Genomic DNA, 16,445 nt, shown 5'->3' with positions numbered 1-16,445 from the left:
CGGCAAGGACCATGGATTTGTGGACTTCACCAGGGGTTGGCTCCACAATCGCAATCAGACGTTTGTGTTTCTCCTCGTTGCCCTGTGAGCAGTGGAGCCATTGGGGATCTTAAACTAGCGTGCGGACTGCGGCTTTGGCGGTTTACGCAGTACAGGCTGTGGAGATGAGGCCAGAGTAAAAAGGGGCACTGCAGCAGCACAATGACGCGGTCTTGGAATTTTGAGAGTGAGACTGGAAGCAGGGATCCGCGCGGGAGCGGGTACCCCTGTCCCGCCCAGCCCGAGAGATCCAATCAGATATGAGCCCGAGATTCTTGGGGAAACATTCAGACGATCGCGCGTTGGCCTCCGAGATCAGATGACCTTCAAGCAAGTATGTATAGTCACGTGACACCGTGTCTTCCACGTGTTTTTTGCCCGTTTCCTTTGGTCTGTCTCTTTTCTGGGACTTCCTTGGCAAGTTTGACAATTCAATTGGCACGAAGGCGTGGGTGGCATATCAGGCATAATAAACTCTCCAGTATTGTCCTCACTGATCCTAACAACCTGGGAGACTCATGATCATGACAAGGGGCAGCCCCTCCATGTCGCCATGCCTGGCTCAGAAAACACCCTGAAGGCCGAGCACAAGGCCCTTGCTGGGGACAACGAATCACAGGACAGCCAACAAATTCTCGAAGCTTACATGAGGCAGTATGGGATCGGCAATGTAGGTTGTGTGGGTGGCGATGTCAATTGTCAAATGGTTGCTATGCAAACCATATTCTGTGTCTAACTTCATTGGCAGACAAACTGTTCTCAGGAACCTGCTGATCAGGTACTAAAACCCGGAACAAAAGAATTTACAACACCTGGAGGTGCGAAGCCTGCATTGCCATTGCATAGCTATTTCTCTCGAATGTTAACTTGCTTGTTCTAACCGTTCTCAGATCTTGGGCTGAACGGCGAAAAGTTGCCAATACTTTGCCTCGAGGTTTGTCCCCTCAACCCTGTCTCAGCTCCTCCATGGATGGCACTGACCAGCTCCAAGCCGCGAGACGCGATTGTTCAAGATCGCGAATCCCCAAGAAGCTCATCTGTCAACACTTTCGAGCCAGTAAATGGTACAGTAATTGACAAGGAATTTGAGGGCCAGCGCTCAAGTGAACAACAGCTGGCAAACTCCTCGCTGGATTGGCCAGTCGATGGGGAACCTGTCGGCGCCGCAACGACAGAACAACCCAGATCATGCGTCACCAACAACAGCATCAACTCTCCCCGCAAGGCTGAATTCTCCAGTCCTGCGTGCCCGGTCAGGATGGACTACCCAGATTCTCCCACCCAGTCAAACGGTTCGAGGAATTATGACCAGTACTTGGAATGCTCAAATCCGGAACAGCCAAACCCCAGCGTACCCGCTGGCTTGGAACAGCACCAGCAAACTCTCACCCAGACAAGCTTCCATGAGCCTAGGTCGCTGAAGGACGACGATACAGGCGCAGTCAACTTCAGTCTGGATAACATACCAGGAACTCATACCGCCGAAAGCCCGAGTTTGGATAGCCCGGGACTTGATCATTTTGACACTCTCCCCTCACAAGAGCCAACCCGTCCGCAGTTTTGGCCACCGCCAGAGACGCCTGCTCCTCAGCAAAATCCCTTCTCTAAAAACAGGTCGCAATTACTTGCCACCTCGCAGCTCTTCAAAGGTACGCAGTACTCTTCGGCTGTGCGACCTCAGATCAGCCCAACATCATCCAGGCCGTCACCACACTTCCTGAATAATTCAATATCACCCAACCCTATCTCATCTCCCGTCAAATCACGGGGTTTGCCAGGTTCGATCTTTCCGGCAACTTCAAGTCCGCCTGTCCCGTCGGGAATCATCTCTTCCCAACCTCGGGGGGAACAGAACCCTCTTGTTGATGATATTGGGTATGCAAAGCTTAGGCCGGCTCTGGAGCCCATGGGCACTTATGTGCCTATGCAGAAGTCGCAGGAACGGCGCTCTACGTCCGAGGCACGCTCCGAGCCCCCCAGTCCGGACAGCAGTATCGATGGCGATGATGAGATTGACCGTCGAAGGAGAGCAAGACACAAAAAGGAGGCCGCATTGAAGCAACTTACGTCGATCAGCTTCAGTCGCCATCCCAGATCAGAGAATGTGGAAGTCCCATCCACGAATACCAAGAAGAGAGCCTTCCGGATGCGGACACGGGAGTATCTGCCGCAGGGTGGTGGTGAAGCCGAGACGAGTGATGACTTGGAAGCCCCTGAGGATACGGTCAAAAATTCCCAGACGCAGCCCGAGATACCTGGGAATTATAGCTCTTCACAAGCGCCGCGGTCGATGCGGTCGACTCGGCGCAATAAAATGGTCCAAGGCATCGAGAAAGCCATATCGATGTCTAGTATCCCTAGCAACCCCCCAGCCAGCTTTCCTGGAAGGAATGTTTGCAACCTCCCTCCTATCAGCACGGAGATTGACTTCTCAAGTCGAGATGCTATTCCAGAGACAAGTCCAATTGACAAACGCACCGGAAGGTTCTCTAGTATGCCTGAGAAGACTTCCAGTGGCCTGCCCGAATCATCATATCCTGCTGTCAGTAGCGCCATACCAGGAGAGCAAGGTCCCCATGAGATTCAGCCGGGGCCGTCGTTGTCAGCCCGATCGTCCCCCGCTAGGCCATCAGTTACTCAAGTAACGAAGGACAGCTGCCTTAGCCCTCCGCAATTGGCATCTCTGATTCCTTGTGAGGAGGCTATTGGAGATTGTGGAGACTCGTCGCCCAGCCTCCCTGCTCTTAACGCAAGCCAGGTCTCGGACTTGCCATCATCCCCGCCGGCGCTCAGTACTAGAGCCAAGGAAAGACAGCCAGGGGCTTCCGCTGAGGAGACGCCGGCTGCGCCACCTAGCCCTCCATGTCCTGCTCCTCTGCCATCTACATCCTCATTAAGCAGCCTCAGTTCTACGCCGCCTCTATCAACAAGCACAACGCCAGCAACACCAGCCTCGGCGTCTGCCGAGAAAGCTCCTTGCCCCATGAGAGACGCGAACAATTCTTCGCCTGCTGTAGCCAAGAACAGACGTCGCCTGAAACTGGGCGCTTTGCCCAAACTGAAAACGGCAGCAGATGATCACCTCGGAGCTTCGAGCCGGCGCAAGAGACAGCGGCTGTCGTGTTCAACAGATGAGCTTACTCGCTCGCCGTCTCTAACTCCCACGTTTGAACAGAGCCTTCGAAACCCCAGGATCCCGGCATCAAGACTAGTGCGCACGTTCGCCAAGCCGCAGCCGGTGTCACGGGAGCAGAGTTGTCGGGGAACAAAGATTTTTGAAGGCACCGCGTTTGCCATATCATTCCAATCCAAGAAGCCTAGCGAGACAGCAGATCAGTACAGCGAGAGGATGAAACTCGCCAAGACGATCGAGTCGAAGATCAGCCAGGCGGGAGGAAGGATCGTGGATGGCGGTTTCGACGAGCTCTTCGAGAACTTGCACGTCAAGAGTGCGACGACGAGTCCCATCTCGCCGTCACAGCTGGACTCGGAAATCAAACTGGTACCCGGCGCCAGGTCCCTGGGGTTCACGGCGCTGATCGCCGATGGGCACTCTCGCAAGGTCAAATACATGCAGGCGCTCGCCCTCGGCCTACCCTGCATCGCCAGCCGGTGGGTCACGACGTGCCTGGACAGGAACGAGCTGGTCGACTGGGCGCCCTACCTGCTCTGCGCGGGCCAGTCGGCCTTCCTGGGTGACGCGATCCGGTCGCGCAACCTCGCGCCGTACGACCCCGCCGGGGCGACGCTCGCCGGCACCGTCGAGCGGAGGCCGCGGCTCCTCGCGGGCAGCGGGATTCTCCTCGTGATGAAGAGGTCGGAGGAGGGCAAGAAGATGGCCTACATCTTCCTCGCCCGCGCCCTGGGCGCCTCGCTGTCGCGCGTGTACAGCCTCGAGGAGGCCAGGGCGATGCTCAAGGCCGCCGAGGACCTCGGGCGACCCTTTGACTGGGTCTACGTCGACGAGAAGGTGGGCAAGGGCGCCCTCTTCATGCCCGCCGGCGCCGAGGGCGGGGGCCGGGGCGAGAGCAGGAGCAAGAAGCGCAAAAGGGGGGCTGCCGCAGCGTCGGCTGCACCCCCGCCTGGCCCGCCGCCGAAGAAGATACGCACCCTGAGCGACGAGCTCGTCATCCAGAGCCTCATACTAGGGAGGCTCATCGAGGAGGGGGAGATGGAGGAGTAAGTTAAGATACACGGACTAAGCTGCATTTTGCCTGTGTACGGAGATGTATCAAGAGCACGATAAAGACGGGAGTGCTTGGTGGCAACCTCCTAACTCACCTTGTAGAGTTTTCAGAGACCAAGGTCGCTTGGGCCGTGTAATATAGAGAACCAAGAGTGATGCTAGAAATGTCTCGGGCACCTCACGCATAGGGGGGCATATAGTGTCCAAGGGGATAGAGATGCACCAAAGTGTGTATTATCGACGTTATTGGTACATAATAATGTGACACTTTAAGTTGTGGGGTATCATCCATGCCTATGAACGTTGTGATGCCAATGGGAATAAAAACCCACGTCCTTGTCCACCACCAACCAGTAATTAAGATGCTATCCATCATTCCCTGGTACTTGTTTGATGGGGTACCTATCTCGATATTCGAGATCCATGCATGATCCTCCCGATCCTGCTTCTCCCATGCCCGTTTCCACCCCCTACCAGGTGACTTTCTTTCGCTGGGTTCTCTCTAACTGAATCAAAACCAGCCGAGAACCAATATGCACGATTGCGGAGGAAAAGGCAACGCGGAACCCACCATCATATGCCTATACAGGCGGAACGTATTACGCGCCAGCATACGGGAAACGAAAGCGAAAACGCCTGAGATTGCTCAAAAAGCTCGTTTATGGTAGAGGGGACGAGGTCTCGCCAAAAGGCAAGTGGGTACTGAGTGAGGCGGAGCCCCTTATCGATCATCATGGTGATCATCCAGCTCCATAAACATGGAAGCCGCCTTGCTGCTGTTGGAGGGTGGGACGAAGAAAGAAGCGCCCTTGCGCTCCTGCATCTCGGGGCTCCTGGGCTGCTGCTGCTGCTGTTCTGGTTGTTGTTGCTGTTCTTGGTGTTGTTCGGCCGCCTCGGCGGGAATGTTCGTGCGCGGTGGCAGCTCGGGCGGGGGTCGTTCCGCGCCGGCGCCGACGCTGACCTCGTCCAGCGACGCGTCAGCGGGACCAGCTGAATCGGAATGGGAAGTCGGCGACTCGAGCTCCCGGCCATCCGACTGGGAAGGGTTCGGGTATTCGGCCTGGGGTTTGGTGGTGGGCGTCTCGGCTGGCACCGAGGTGTCGACGAGCTCCCGCAGCTCCGTCCCCTCGGATCCGCCGCCGCCCGGGAATGGATCGTCGAACTCGAAAGGCGCATCTCGCATGTCGTCGTCAAGGTCCCCCCCAGTGGACCCGAGGTTGGTGGCCATCGAGTCGACGCTGCTGGATCGGTTCCGCCGCTTTGACGGCGAAGACGGCGAGCCGAAGGCGCCCCTTTTCCTCTCCTGCGGGCTCTCTTCCTTCAACTCCTGTCTGAAGAGGCGGTTGTCGAACCGCACAAAGGTCTATCTCGATTAGAGCCGGGTTATATTTAGTGGGGGGTGATAATGCCATACCTGGAGGGCATCTGATAGAGGGTCACGATCCTCTTCCAGTGCCTTGTTGGATGCGTAGATTAGAATAGGCTTACTGCCAACTCCGCACGCTTCCTCCATGGCCTTTTCATAGGTGGTCATCTGCAGACTTGAATCAGCCTGGGTGAGTGGGGGGAGACAGGAAAGTGTGGCTTCTCACCTCGGCCTTGGCCGGTTGCTCATCGTCCGCAACATAGCCGAGTTTCCACCACTGTTCCGCGGTTGCGGAAGCACCCTCGGGCCCATCGAGCTCCATAAGGTCGGGCTCTGCTCGTAGACACACAAAGAATGTGTCGGGTGAGCTCGCAACTCCGCGAAGGGTGTACGCATGGGTGGGGTTATATTTCGGGTCCTCGGAAGGAGCCGTAAGGACAGCCCCAAGCTCACGGAAGACTTCTTCACATGCTTTCTTCCGGTCGTTGATTCCTAAGCGGGGCCGTTAGTGGTCGGTTCCACCGACTCCAGAGGCATGGCCCAGGAAAACTTACTCTGCAACTTGCGCTCTATATCCAACAGTTTGCGCTGGTAGAACTTGATTTCGGCCTCGAAGGCACGCTTCATCTTGGACTCCTCCGGAGTGAACTCGACGTCGTACTCAATATCCTCATCCCGGTTCATTGGGAAGTACGGGGAGTCGTCCCCGGCTTTCCGGGCTTCCTCGTGTTTTCTCCAGCGCGCTGAAGCCTTGAGTTTCCATATGTAGTCCTTGTACTTGGCAATGGCCCGCTTGCACAGGGTTACACGATCCGCTTTAGCTCCGCTCGTAGGAACGACAAATGTTGTGAGCGAATCCTCGGCCTTTTGAGCCTGCACGACTCCCTGGGCCAGAATGGACATATCCCGCTGTAGCCGAGACATCTCCTCCCTGTTGCTGGCCAGGTAGCGATCGATGTAAAAAGTCTGGGGGATCGTGATTGGCCTTGGGAAGGTATCGTCGCCGCCGAACCGAATCGTCATTACTTCGGCCGGATGGGTGATCATGGCCATCCTGGCTGAGTCAAGATCGGCGGAGAGACCTACGTCCATGAAGAATATCATGTCCCAAATATTGTAGAGATTCTCCGCCGTCATCAACTGCTCCTTCGGAAAGGAGGGCTCCAGCAGACCCCATTCATTAACTGGCCCTGGCTCATCGCCGACGACCTTGACAACCTCGGCCGTTGCCATCAACGGTGACATCTTTTCCAGGTTCCCCGGCTCGTTACGGATGTGTTCGAAAAAGTCCTTCTCGCAATCGCCCGATGACATACTGCCGTCGGGACTTGTCTCGGACAGCAGATCGGCGGTTCCGTAGCTTCGTTCCGTCGCATCGAGAAAGGCCATGAGTCGATGCAATTCTTCAGACCACCCAACACTCGCCTCATCTTCCCAGGTCCACGCTGCGACATTTTGCGCGCCCTGCGCAGCGGGCCGGAGGATTCGCCCTCCTTTCCACCACTCAGAATTATGGCCATAGCTTTGTGCCGGTTCCCCGGAGCGCAGGAGGACATTCCTAGCTGCGGGTATTGAGTGAAAGATGGTTAGGATGGCCCCCAAGCGGTGCCTCTCCCACGAATTATCTCTGCGGCATCTCAGAAAGGCCGGCACGCCAGGACCTCGTTTCCTACGCGACGGTCCCGGCTCGGGCGTCTCTCGGTTCAGAGTTACCATGGCCCACTGATCCTGCTCGTAGCCCGGACGGGTCGCCGGGCCGAAGTATGGGAGACTCGTGTCGGCCTGGCCCATGGCTTGAGTTATGCCGGACTCTTGTGGTAGAGGTTGTGGGGACTGCATTCCGGAAGTGGCAACGGACTCGGCAATGGCTCGTTGGAGGTCGGCGTCTTCCTGTTCGGAACTGGTTGGCAAAGTGGCACCTAGCTTGGGGTTAGTGGCTCCTCGGCAAAGGAAAGCAGTGTACCTAGGTATTCACCGGTGGAATGGTCGGCCGTGTACGCGACGAGCTTACTGAGGGGGGATCGGTTGTTCGTTCTCGAGGGCGGGCGGGAAGGCGCGCCTGCGCCGTAGTAGCTTGGTTCCACGCCTTGAATCACTTGGCTGCTGTCTGGTGGGTGAATGGAGAACGCTAGGTAGGTATTCACCATCAGTATCGCCCACTCCTCGGAGGGAAAGCATTCGAGTAGGATATACGCACATGGAACCTGGTGGTCCGTGGATCCATCTCGTTCTGCCGAGAACATATCCTCGTTCCAGGCATACTGCTGATTGAACTAGAGCCTGGTGAGCAGGGTCCAAGAGGATCAAGTGTGGGCAGAGCAGACTTTCGAAGGATTATCGAAATACTCGTTGACAACTTGCTCGATATTGTTGTTCTTGGCCTTTACGCGGTTAATATGACTACCTGTTCTCTTGACCAGCCATGCGCCAGCTTCCGGCCCAGCACTACTAACCTGTAGGGCGGAGGAGACCACATTCCGATCCCGCGTATCCAACCCCAGGATGCTGATAACACTGTCGATGTCCTCATCAGTCGGTACGATCATCTTGGCTCTCTGATCCCGGGCTGGGATCCCGGGATGGGCTAGATGGTCAACCGCGATCGGGAAGTCGATGTTCAAAGTTCGGAGCTACCGCATAGTAGTACAGCCAGGATCTGGAACCTCGAAAAACGCTGGCAACGATCCCGGTTTGGGGTCTCCACCAGACGATTGTTGGGCAATTTCGGTGCGGGAAGAGGACAAGAAATCCGGGGATTGGAGGCGCATCGACTGGGGGGTCGGAGAATCGAGGGGCTATGGGAGGATAAGATAATGGACGATGCTTGAAGCTATGTATGAACAGGATCGCTGAACTCGGCGCATAGTAGCTGGGCGTAATGAACGGCTACGTAAGGTCTTGTGTGGCTTGTGCGCCACCGGGAGGTACGTACTTCTTATCTCTCCGCTTTTTACTGCCGGCAGAATTGGCTACGGAACGATAGCAGACGTGAATGGAGTTACCGCTGTGTCAGCGGCCACAGGTCGCTACCTAGGTACTGCGTAAACTGGGCACAGAACTCTCATCCAAGGCGGTGAGAGGATGATGATCACAAACCCCCCCCCCTCAAAAATATGAAAGATAACTGTGGGGCAACAGGGTTAATTGCTCTATGGCCTGTCTAGAAACCAGATGTCCTTCTTTATGAATCCTAGCTACCTATGCATCCACGGCCAAACTTAATAATCTCGATGTATAAATGCGGCAAGCCAAAGATTCTCTACCAAGACCACCCCCATGCCGTAAAACGCCTGGCCTAGAAACCGCCGCTATGCAGGGTATGTATGATAAGTCATTGAGGGGGAAAACGCCGTAAAAGCAAGAAGAGCAAGCGGCACGGCGGGAGAAGGAGATTTCCAGCGTAGAAACGCCGGCTTAGGAGAAAGCCGGTGCCCGGCTGGCTGGCTGGCTCAGCGCTTCTCGGTATGATCCTCGTCATCGCTGCAGTCCTGCTCCTCTTCCTCTTCGTCTTCCTCGCCATCCCCGTCTTCCTCGAAGTCAGCCATCTCCTGCTCGCCGTCGTCGTCCCCGGTGTCGCTTCCTCCAAAGTCGAACTCCTCGTCGCTCCCGGCCCAGAAGTCATCGTCCTCGCTCTCGGGCTTCGGCGGCGGGGACGGCTCGAAATCCCGCGGCACCACGAAACCGTCGGGAATATCCTTCTTAGACCTCTCAACCAGCTCCCGAGCCTTTTTATTATATTCCGGCCTGTGATCCCGGTAGAGCAGGCTGGCATCCACATTGGCAGGTGAGTTGATCTCGGGATCGTCGAGGAGGAGGAGGACCGATCGAAGAACCGACTCGGCACCCTGGAGGGGCGACCAGCGCTCGCTGGCTTGCTCTCCCGACATGATATCCTCCCCCGGCTTGTGGAGGATGGAGATGCACAGTTGGCCATCCGGGTAGACGTTGGGGTGGTAGATGGGGATTAGGAAGCGGAACTTGGGCGGTTGGTATGGGTATTCCTCGGTGAATATCATCTCGGCCTGCACTTTTGTTAGATAGATGTCTCTGATAATATCCAGATCAGGCCCTCGCCCTACCTTGAAGTAGCCGCCGTTGAAGTCACTGTCCGGGTTGACGACCATGAGGGCGAAACGCCACCTGAATAGGTTGGCCTGGTCGGACTGGAACACATCTGAAGTTAGGCGCCGGGGATGATTTGGTTTTGGGGATGAGAGTGACGAATCTTACATCGAAATTAACCCATTTCTCCTTGTGCAGTGCCTCAAGCTCAGCCATGAGCCTCTGTTTGGCGCCGGCGCTGGTGCCGCCTCGTCCTAGGCGCGTTGACATGGTTGCTGTGTCGATGTGATCTACCAGTGTCTGTGGCCAAAGTTGTTGTTTAGGGGTAGTGTAGGTGAGACGGCGAAGGCGAACGGCTGATAGTATAGATATTTTAAAGGTCAGAGATAGGTTAATAGCGCCGATCACAGCTGCTAACTATGTTCCGGCAAGGGCGGCGAACCCAGTCGGAGATCCCGAGAGGTAGGTGAGAAAGTGGCAATTAGGTGGAGATGACAAAAGGAAATCCCAATCTGGTGAGTTTTAGAGAAAGGAGGCCATGCAGCCCAGAAAATGAGGAAATCGTGATGAGAAATGACTGAGCCTGAAAGGATCAGGTCGATCTGTACGTGTAGATGCTGAGGGGCATGGGCCTCGATTTTAACATCCCTATTCTGTCACCACCTACCGACCACTCAGGATAACCTTGTCTCAACCCCCTGCCTGTTTGGAGTCACCCCGCCAGGGCCCCAATGTTTAGGTACCTACTTGCCAGGGAGGTGGCTATTTAGGTACCTAACCTCTACCCCCATGCTGCATAGACCATGTAGGTACCCACAGTGGGCATGCAGGTGCTTACACAGTAAATTGTAAATGACCCCTTACAGAAAAGGTCATGCGACCTGCCTCTCCCAACCTGCCTTAAATTCAAGTCACAACCTTGATTGACACACACCTAGGAAGGTAGGTAGATATCTGTGACCGCCATAAGGGATCATGAAGATTGAGGGAGATTGATGGATTTTCCCTCTTGTTATCTACCCTGAGAACTTTAGCAAGGGAATAGGTATCGAATCATCTAGAGTTCTAGACATCAGTCTAGTGTCTATCTAGGTACCTCTCTGCCATTCAATGCTGTCCAACCACCTGAGAGAGAACCAAAGATAATAAGCAAAACAGAACTCGGCCCTCAATTCATGACAGCTCTTCGTCCAGAAACACACTGAGCCCACCATTAGGCCCCAAGATCATAATAGAGGCAATTCCCCGTCCTGAAGTTGTAGACAAAGGCGTGTCGTGCACCCTTCTTAGCCTCCCATTCCCACCGCCACGCATTCAACATGCTGTGGATTTCCTTGACATACTTCTTCTCCGCCGTCGTGACCCCCTGCTCCACCCTCTTCCAGCTCTCCGGGTCCGACAGGCTCGTTCCCCTCACCATGTCCATGACGCCGTCCGTCGTCTCGATGGCCGCGATGGGGCCCTCGAGGAAGCTCTGGACCAGGCGCTGAGCCGAGGCCTGGGCCTGCTCCACCACGGCTTGCCGGTTGAACTTCTTGCTCTTCGTCTGGGAGACGAGCACACTGACGTCCTGCTCGGTCTCGACTTCGGCCGCGTTGGGCGTCGTTTCGCTCTGCGTAACGGTGCCACGGTGTCTGCCTAGCGTCCGGGGGTCGCGTTCCCGGATCTCGGACTTGAGCCAGGAGAGGAGCTGGCTTGCAGGGATGTCGGCATCCGCCACTTCCTTGCGTCCCACCGTCTTGATTTTGAGTGTGTTGTCTTGCTTCATGATGACGATCCAGGAATAGTTCTCGTCACGGTGCTGGGTAAGGAGGTCTTCCGGCGAACGGGCATCCCTGGCTAGCTCGGCACTGATTCCGTGGCTCCAGAGAGCCTGCAAGAGCCCCATGCACGAAGACCTGAGAATGGTAGGATCAAAGCTCGCTACGAGGACATCACACTAGCCGGACGTCAGCTCTCTTCCCGGGGCCTCGGGTTATCCGGGAATACTCACTCGTCTGGCACTGAAAAGGTTCTGCGGTTCTTCCTCCGCCCTTTTCAGGAATGCTTTCCCTGCCCCTTTAGGGATGGGTTGAGCCAGCTGCTTTTCCCAGTTCAGGCTGAAGCCAACGGCGTGGCGCTCCTCGAAATGACTTCCAATCTTGGGGCGGTACTCCTTGATCAGACTATCGTAACGACCGCCCGCAGCAAACACGTCCTTAACCTTTTTGTCGTAGAGGCAGGCGAAGAGGATCCCGCCGGAGAAAAAGGCCTCGTTGATGCTGCTAAGCGGACTGATGTAGATCTTTCTCGTTACTCCCAACCACTTCGAGTACTCGTAAACCTCTTTGAGGTGCGCCAACGTTGAGGATGCCTTTTGCTGGCAGTCTGTACCTTCGAAGAGGCTCTTCAACTTCGAAAACGCCTTGCTCGGGCTGTCTGGGCGGATATCAGCAGACTGGCTACTTGGATATAAAAAGATAAATTCGCTTACCCCTGAAATCGAACCTCCGCAGTTCATCAATTGTCGTTGTCGAAACACCCACCGATGGAGACCTGAGTTCTCCGCGTACTTTTTGCCAGGTGAAGTTCCGCACATTGAGTTTGCTGAGAACTTCTGCGACCGCACGCCGAGAGCGAACATCAACTCCACAGTGTTCGAAAATCAGATGCAGGAGATCCGAATGCCCAACATGGAAGCACATCGGGGTCGACGAAGTGGTCGGAAAGGCTGTGGTTATCTCGTCCAAGACCTTGATCGCCTCGGCTTCCTTCAGGGCCAGATCCAAAGCATCCGTGGTGACGATATCAAAGTCCACCTCTCCAAACATGACAGGCTGGCCCCCACCGTGTCGGTCTCGAAACACGTTCCCAAAGGAGTACGATCGCTGTACGATTGGGCCGGTCGTCATTCTCGCCAGACTCCGCGCGTGTCCCATCATCAGATCGAACGGCAACTGGAGCAAGTTACCGTTTTGGTCTAGCAACTGGACAGCATTTTGGCCATAGTGAGAGGATCGCGGATAGATGCAAGCCCTCGATACCTCGACAGCACCGTGCCGGCGAAAGATGGAGACCAGAGTGTCTTTGACGACGTACTGACGCATCAACTCATTAGAGCTGGAGGCGGAACCCGACATGTCCCAGGCGTAGTCCTTTGCTTGCTCGACTCGCCTTGCAAAAAGAGTGGAAAGCATCTTCTGGTAGTACGGAGAGCTTGGATCAGCCAACCCTGCAAGCGCACGCCTGACTGTCTCGCTCTCCATTTGGATTGGTAGCTTCCCGCTCTTCAGGAGTTCGGAACTTGAGGGCCGCTCCTTGGGGCTATGGGTTAGCAGCGAGAGAACGATCTCGGTCCGAGTCTTCTCGGCCGGTCTGAAATCAGAAGGGAGAGTTGGTGGAGAGCGTCGGATATCCTCGAGGACCAAGGCGCGCTGCATGCCCAACATCGGGGGATAGGACATCTCGAAGAAGATGACGCCGAGGGAGTACATCTTGGCTACGTCAGTCTCATGCGCCAAGGATAGTCTTCAATACAGAAGGACTTGGGCCAGTCGACTTACATCCACTTTGGCGGTGTACGATCCGCTCCCGCCAGACTTCACCTCGGGGGCTACATAGACGGACGTGCCGATGCTTCTTGTCATATCACTGGAGTCCATGTTAGGAGCTCCAGCCCTATCTGAAGCTAGCTGGCCGCTGGTTGCCAGACCGAAGTCGCCAATCTTGACATTATTGACCCCGTCCGGACCGACTCCGATGAAGATATTTTCCGGCTTGAGATCTCTGTGGACAATATTCAAGCTGTGGATATGCACCAATCCTTCAAGCATCTGGCGGAAGAGTCGCCAGATCTCGTCAGTCTCTTTAGACAGATTCCTAGAAATCAAATCCCGCAAGGTCTGCGCACGTCAGCTGCGAGTCTATTCCACCCGTAGAACAGAGGGGAGGCGGGGGAGACAGGGGCACAAGATTCAGGAGAATAAAAGACCAAGGGATTCTTCGACCTACCCGCTTCTCGCAATATTCCATGGATATATACAGCACAGTCCTGAACGGCCGGGTGCTTCCTCGCCGATTGCGGCCAAATGCGGTGAGCTGGCTTTTTGGCCGAGGGTTGTCGCCGGTGTCCGACGCGTCTTCCGAGCCGGACGTCTCGTCGTCGTCGCCATTGGCGTGGTCGTCTTCCTCTTCGGTGCCCGACTCGTCATAGCCAAATTCGATGTGCGGATAGCCACTGGAAGACACGAAATCCAGCCCGCCAGTGCTCGGGCCAAACTCGATGTGAATATCTTGGGATACTGTTCCTCTCGAATCCTCCGTTGCGATGCCCTCTGTCGAAGTCTCGCCTTCGGTGTCCGAGAAGTCGGGAATCTCCTCGAGCCAGGTATTATAGTACCTGACCACTGCAGGATGACTTAACTGGGAAAGGAGGCGCACTTCCTTCAGTATTTCTGATAAAGTTGCCTGAGACTTCTGCGTGATCTTCTTGATGGCATAGATCTGTCCGTCGAGCTTCTTGCGGGCCCGGACGACCTCTCCAAAGCCTCCTTTTCCAAGGCGGGCTTCCTCCACAAAGTCCTCCCTGTACCTGGACGACATCAGGCCGCGGCTGGTAGAATCGTGCCTCAATCTCTGCGGGAGGGTCTGGGGCAATGACATTAACGACCCCGACGCGACCGCCGAGTCGTCCTCAACCAGAACAGGGGCATCTGTCGCCAAGAATTCGCTCGAGGTCAACTCGAAGGCTCGAGGTCGTCGCTTGGGATCGGCCTTGAAAAATCTGGAGACGAGTTCAAGCAGCGGATCGGAGAGCGAAAGCGAGTCTATCAGCGATGCGGGCGAGTGGTACTTCTCCAGGACGTCCAGGCCGAATATCATCTGAAGGAACACTATTCCAAAATCCCAGACATCTGTCTTCTGTGTATATTGAGGCCTTGATACGCCAGCAATCTCTGGCGGAAACCAGTATGCTGATTTGGCTGCACGAGTAGAGGTCAAGGTCTGGACCTTGGTGCAGATGTTATGCAACTCCCTCTGATACCCTGCATCCGCGAATTTGGGCACAATATCACCCGTCACCTCTCGGCACAAGAGGATATTCCCGGGATGGATATCTTGATGGATAATGCCGTGGCTGTGCAGGAAGCCCAATGCCTCAAGCAGGTCCGCCGTCCATGATCTCACCTTCCCAACGTCAACGTGTCCTGCCAAGTCGAGGAGTTCATCGAGGGGGCCTTTCTCGGCGATGGGAGTGAGCACGCTGACGGTCCAGAAGGTTGGCGAGGACGAGGATGAGGACGATGCTGCTTCACCTGTCTCTCGGTCAATTCTGAAGTCAAGAACCTCGAGGATATTCCTCTGGCGAATTTTCTTTAGAGATTCAAGCTGGCTCTCAACAGACTGGAGCTGCTTCTTGAATTGTACCGACTCCTTCCCGTCTGAACTGAGTTCGGCCTGTTTCAATGCGAGACTTGGTCGCAGCTCGCCGGTCGACAAAACTGGCTTAACTTTGTAGACTGTCGTGATGGGTCCCTTGCGGAAGATTGTCTTTCCTATGACGGTCTGGAAAAGGACGGTTCTGCCGGACACATCGACCATTTTGCAGGGCTGGTCGAAGACAATGGCCTCACTCGAATCCCTGGGGTCCTCGGCCGAGCGGTCGGGGGAAAGATGGTGGCTTCTGTTCCTCCTTCTCGACTCTTTAGCCTTGTATTTCTGGCGCTTAAGCTCCTCCTGCAGCATGTCACCAAGAACGCGCTCTTCCTCCTTGGTCTCCTCCAGCTTCTTCTTCGCCTCTTTTTCCTTGTCGACCTGCGCCTGCTTGGCCAATTTCGCCTCATGGGCTGCCCTCTCCTCCTCAAGAGATGGGAGTTCTAGCCCCTGAGCCTTGATCTGAGCAGCATCTTCCAATATCTCTCGGATGCCCTCGACAACGCGGTCCATCATCTCCTGTTCCTCGGAAGAAAATAGCTTGGGCTGGGTTTCCACAAACTTCTGTATCTTGAACTTTGTAGACTCACGCAAGCCCTCGTCATGTGTGATAGTTAATAAGGGAGGTGACTTGGGGTATGTTGCCACTAGGACAACCCCTAGAGTCACAGCAAGCTCTTCATCAGATGAAGCCTTGATCCTGATGTCGAAGCAGGGCTCAGATTTCTTGGGAGAGTTAGTATCTCCTTATTTATGCCCTCTCAATATCACTTCTTTCGGCCTACCTTCCAGGCACTATGCGTAGCCTTGTGTTCTATAAAGTCGTCCCCATAAATGGCTTTGAGGACCATAACCTCGTTCTGCTGAAGCTCCTCATATTGAGTCTTAGCGTGAGGTTCCGGGCCTGTTGGTCCAAGGCCGGGAAAGCTGGTGTCTCCATTCTTCTTTGTTTGCTGTGGGGGCTTCTTCTGGCCCATGTTGAATTCATGAATGAGTCTCAAGTGCGGGTTACTGAATACCTCAATGACAATCCTAGAAGCCGAGGATGACCAAATGATTCACACAGCCGAGCTCGGCCGTGAGACTTCAGTGAGAAGAGCCCATGATTAAGAGATACTATGCAAAGAGTTGGGACAGATATTGTGGTAAAGAGCTTCGTCAATGAAAACAAAGCGGTCAAGATGGGACGATGTGGAAGGAGACAAGTATGACTCTGTTGGAGTCCTTCAGCAGCTGAGTGAGTGGGTCTTGACTCTTGGTTGCTTGAGCTTCGAATGGCGGGGTAGCTGGATGCAGGTTATGCATGGTGGGGGTTAGGTAACCCGGTAACTTGCAGGGGACAGACCCTTACAAATTTGAATTGGGACCAATCAGTGAGCC

At 55.1% G+C, this 16,445-nt stretch overlaps 4 protein-coding genes across 4 annotated transcripts; 1 reads left to right on the top strand and 3 right to left on the bottom strand.

The window, feature by feature from the left end:
• The first annotated feature begins 457 nt into the window (after positions 1-457).
• QBC33DRAFT_541738 (uncharacterized protein) lies at positions 458-4,505 on the top strand. The gene is made up of 4 exons (XM_060428194.1): positions 458-709; positions 788-857; positions 930-973; positions 1,031-4,505. Exons 1-4 carry the CDS (start codon positions 593-595, stop codon positions 4,220-4,222), a joined length of 3,423 nt encoding a protein of 1,140 aa, XP_060282289.1. The 5' UTR covers positions 458-592; the 3' UTR covers positions 4,223-4,505.
• A 441-nt stretch (positions 4,506-4,946) lies between these two features.
• QBC33DRAFT_453510 (uncharacterized protein) lies at positions 4,947-8,137 on the bottom strand (the record flags this gene model as incomplete). Its single annotated transcript, XM_060424690.1, has 8 exons — positions 4,947-5,588; positions 5,640-5,759; positions 5,818-6,083; positions 6,146-7,510; positions 7,555-7,719; positions 7,789-7,864; positions 7,916-7,972; positions 8,045-8,137. 8 exons carry the CDS (start codon positions 8,135-8,137, stop codon positions 4,947-4,949), a joined length of 2,784 nt encoding a protein of 927 aa, XP_060282288.1.
• A 579-nt stretch (positions 8,138-8,716) lies between these two features.
• QBC33DRAFT_541730 (putative ubiquitin-conjugating enzyme protein) lies at positions 8,717-10,303 on the bottom strand. The gene is made up of 3 exons (XM_060428193.1): positions 9,822-10,303; positions 9,671-9,754; positions 8,717-9,613 (listed from the first exon to the last, which is right to left on the bottom strand). Exons 1-3 carry the CDS (start codon positions 9,921-9,923, stop codon positions 9,041-9,043), a joined length of 759 nt encoding a protein of 252 aa, XP_060282287.1. The 5' UTR covers positions 9,924-10,303; the 3' UTR covers positions 8,717-9,040.
• A 311-nt stretch (positions 10,304-10,614) lies between these two features.
• Positions 10,615-16,305, bottom strand: QBC33DRAFT_541728 (Serine/threonine-protein kinase). Its single transcript, XM_060428192.1, has 6 exons — positions 15,851-16,305; positions 13,644-15,791; positions 13,196-13,534; positions 12,127-13,126; positions 11,647-12,071; positions 10,615-11,592 (listed from the first exon to the last, which is right to left on the bottom strand). Exons 1-6 carry the CDS (start codon positions 16,040-16,042, stop codon positions 10,867-10,869), a joined length of 4,830 nt encoding a protein of 1,609 aa, XP_060282286.1. The 5' UTR covers positions 16,043-16,305; the 3' UTR covers positions 10,615-10,866.
• Positions 16,306-16,445: the final 140 nt, after the last annotated feature.

The sequence above is a fragment of the Phialemonium atrogriseum genome, assembly GCF_030411735.1.
Source record: "Phialemonium atrogriseum strain 8032-3 unplaced genomic scaffold QBC33scaffold_16, whole genome shotgun sequence".
In the NCBI taxonomy this organism is placed as follows: domain Eukaryota; kingdom Fungi; phylum Ascomycota; class Sordariomycetes; order Cephalothecales; family Cephalothecaceae; genus Phialemonium; species Phialemonium atrogriseum.
The sequence above is the reverse complement of the archived record's forward strand: the minus strand, read 5'-3'. Positions and strand labels throughout refer to the sequence as shown.

Coding starts and splice junctions, on each gene's coding strand:
- QBC33DRAFT_541738 (XM_060428194.1), top strand. CDS start 593: ATGCCTGGCTCAGAAAACACCCTGAAGGCCGAGCACAAGGCCCTTGCT. Junction 710..787: donor GGCAGTATGGGATCGGCAAT/GTAGGTTGTGTG, acceptor CTTCATTGGCAG/ACAAACTGTTCTCAGGAACC. Junction 858..929: donor AGAATTTACAACACCTGGAG/GTGCGAAGCCTG, acceptor AACCGTTCTCAG/ATCTTGGGCTGAACGGCGAA.
- QBC33DRAFT_541730 (XM_060428193.1), bottom strand. CDS start 9,923: ATGTCAACGCGCCTAGGACGAGGCGGCACCAGCGCCGGCGCCAAACAG. Junction 9,755..9,821: donor AGAAATGGGTTAATTTCGAT/GTAAGATTCGTC, acceptor GATGTGTTCCAG/TCCGACCAGGCCAACCTATT. Junction 9,614..9,670: donor TCAACGGCGGCTACTTCAAG/GTAGGGCGAGGG, acceptor ACAAAAGTGCAG/GCCGAGATGATATTCACCGA.
- QBC33DRAFT_541728 (XM_060428192.1), bottom strand. CDS start 16,042: ATGGGCCAGAAGAAGCCCCCACAGCAAACAAAGAAGAATGGAGACACC. Junction 15,792..15,850: donor CTACGCATAGTGCCTGGAAG/GTAGGCCGAAAG, acceptor AACTCTCCCAAG/AAATCTGAGCCCTGCTTCGA. Junction 13,535..13,643: donor TGGAATATTGCGAGAAGCGG/GTAGGTCGAAGA, acceptor TGACGTGCGCAG/ACCTTGCGGGATTTGATTTC.